The sequence below is a fragment of the Conger conger genome, chromosome 15 (assembly GCF_963514075.1).
Source record: "Conger conger chromosome 15, fConCon1.1, whole genome shotgun sequence".
NCBI lineage: Eukaryota > Metazoa > Chordata > Actinopteri > Anguilliformes > Congridae > Conger > Conger conger.
The window spans coordinates 14,582,472-14,584,971 of record NC_083774.1 but is presented as its reverse complement, the minus strand read 5'-3'; the positions used below and the strand labels follow the sequence as shown (position 1 = coordinate 14,584,971).

The window sequence follows — 2,500 nt, the reverse complement described above, 5'->3', positions numbered from 1 at the left end:
ACAGCAGTGCCCCTGAAAAATATTCAAACCCGCAGCTCTTGAGGTAAACCTTCCAGGTCTCACTCCCCTCCTGGTAAAATATAAGACAAGATAAGATGCACTGTCATCAAGACGAACACATGGAATGTTAGAAAAAGGTGCACTGAAATCCTCCCCAGTAATACTGATGACAGCCCTCATAAAACACACAGTACATGGGTCTAAACAGAGGGAGGGGGAGGAGGACAGGAGGATGGAATGAGGGAAGAAGAGGAGAGCAGAGGAGAGAGGAGAGGAGGGTGCAGTGATGGATTCCGCAGGTCGGGTGACAGGGGCGGCAGGAAATGCCTGCGTTGTCTTCTCCCTGGCTCCGCTGTGCGATAGGGGCTGTGGTGTGGACTGGGTGAGATGAGCCAGTGCTGGCCGAACGCCGCGCGCGTTCTCACGGAAATGGCTGGCCGATGAAATGGTTGGGTTTGGATTCCTGGGCACTGTGAGTAATCTCTGGCAGGCATGAGGCACTGCCTATTTCAGATCCTGGATATGAAACAATCGGACCCCCAGACATACCCACCCTCGGTTCCTCCCCCCCCTGGCCCTGCCTCAAGCCCTACCCTCCAACTCCCCATCACCAGGTTTTTCTGAACTCCCATGTTTTCTCCTGGCCTGTCGTATACGTATGTCCTGTCTGCCCCCTGGTGGCGGTTACGGGAATCGCAGGCTATTTGACATGCATACGTGCACGTTGAATCCTGAAAAGGTTGTGCAAGGTAAGGCTGTGCCCTGAAGGAGCTGCGTGTGCGCGTGGTAGAAGCTTAAAGAAAACCACTTCAAAGGAAGCGGATGAATAATTGGAATGACAGCGCAGTTGTTCCATCGCTCCAAGTTGCTGTAATTTACTGTTGCTTTCACATCAGTGTGCGTAGCAATAATTTAAGAAGCACAAAGAAAGCAAGTTTAGTAATGAACCCGTTGGATGGCCGCCAACAGTGTTTGGCTTCTTGCCTCCTTGATTGATCTACACTGTATGTTTAGCATTTCCTAATTTAATCACTTGTGGTGGAGGAAAACACTTGTTGTGCCGTCATTACTGTCTAAAGCCTTCACGCCACACGGGTGTCCTCGCTCTGACAGGTTTGACCTTTTGACATTCTTGGAATGTTCTACAGCATTCTAGTCACATCACATTGTTACATCTGCCTTCATTTAAGAACATTTGGTAACACTTTGCAAATTGCATTAACTCATGTAGTGAACTGACTAACTTCTGACAAGTCAATCTGTCAAGATTCTTTCATGTATTTGTACATCATTCATGTTAACAAGTACATTAGTTCATGCCAATTCATATGGAATGAGAAAAAGTTAATATATTAGTTAATGGTTAACAGTATATTGTATGTATAATATGTTAGTTAGTAGTTAACAAATACACTAACAAATGAGTAGTTAATTTCATGCTTAATTAATGCATTTGTACCTCAATTTATTCATGCTAACAGCTACATTAATGAATGCCAATTCATGTACCTTATTATAAAGTGTGACCAAACATTGTCAACACATATTTGTGATGTCTTACTCCTAAAAGGGTTAAGTTGACACAGCTAAATGCAGATGGAGTTTAGGGTGGGTTTTAGGGTGTTAAATAGTGGCTGGCACATGACCACTCTGGAGGAGTGGGCTCCCTTCAGCTGCAGTGCCCCTGGTGTAGCATAGCTCTGACACTGGAACCACAACTGCTGATTTGAAATGGAGGAGAAAAGCCGTTGATAGTGAAAGGGCTTTGCGGAGGCAGTCTGCAGTGCTTTGACAGGGTGGATAAGGTGGTGACCTCATCGCTGTGGTCTCTCCCCTGCCCCTCAGAGCGTACGGGACCCCTCAGGAGCCTCCATCGCCCTCTACACCGCCCGGCTGCACCACCCCAACCGGACCGGCACCCACGTGGTTCTGCAGGCGCTGTTCTACCTGCTGGACCAGGCTGTGGAAAGGTGACGCGTCTGACCTGTCATGTTATTTATTAGCATGTTATATTATTAGCATATTAATAACGCAGAAAAACACAACAAAATGTGTTCTGTACTTGGTGTTAAACTCTCCTACTTTATCACCTTAAGTTATTGTTTTTCACCCCTTTATTTTGTACCTCATTCTAGGACTTTTGAATTAGTATTTCTTGGTACTGTAGTTCCTGAACTTTTCTTGGTGTGGTAGCTACAGACATGGCCTACCGATTATATGTGAATTGGACCTCATCCAACCTGTTCAGCTGTTGTTCTATGACCTTGTACTTGACATGCACTTCTGTTCCATCCCTTTGCATAGAAGTGTCTACTAAATCAATTATAATGTAATGCAGTGTTTTTTGGTCTTTGTCTGATTTGAGTTACTCTTGATGAGGCCTGAGGATGTAATCTGAGGCTTTGGGAGGCTCTAGCCAGGGTTAGTTTTAAAAAACATTTGGGTTCTGAGCGCAACCCTCAGTAGGACAGCATCTTCCACTGGACCGTGAATTAAGTTC

The 2,500-nt window shown here is 45.6% G+C and overlaps 1 protein-coding gene across 1 annotated transcript in view; it reads left to right on the top strand.

The window, feature by feature from the left end:
• Positions 1 to 2,500, top strand: part of ptpn9a (protein tyrosine phosphatase non-receptor type 9a) — a 28,710-nt gene that overhangs the window by 14,582 nt on the left and 11,628 nt on the right. The window contains 1 exon segment of the mRNA XM_061222029.1: positions 1,846 to 1,970. Coding sequence (XP_061078013.1) covers positions 1,846 to 1,970 — 125 coding nt within the window.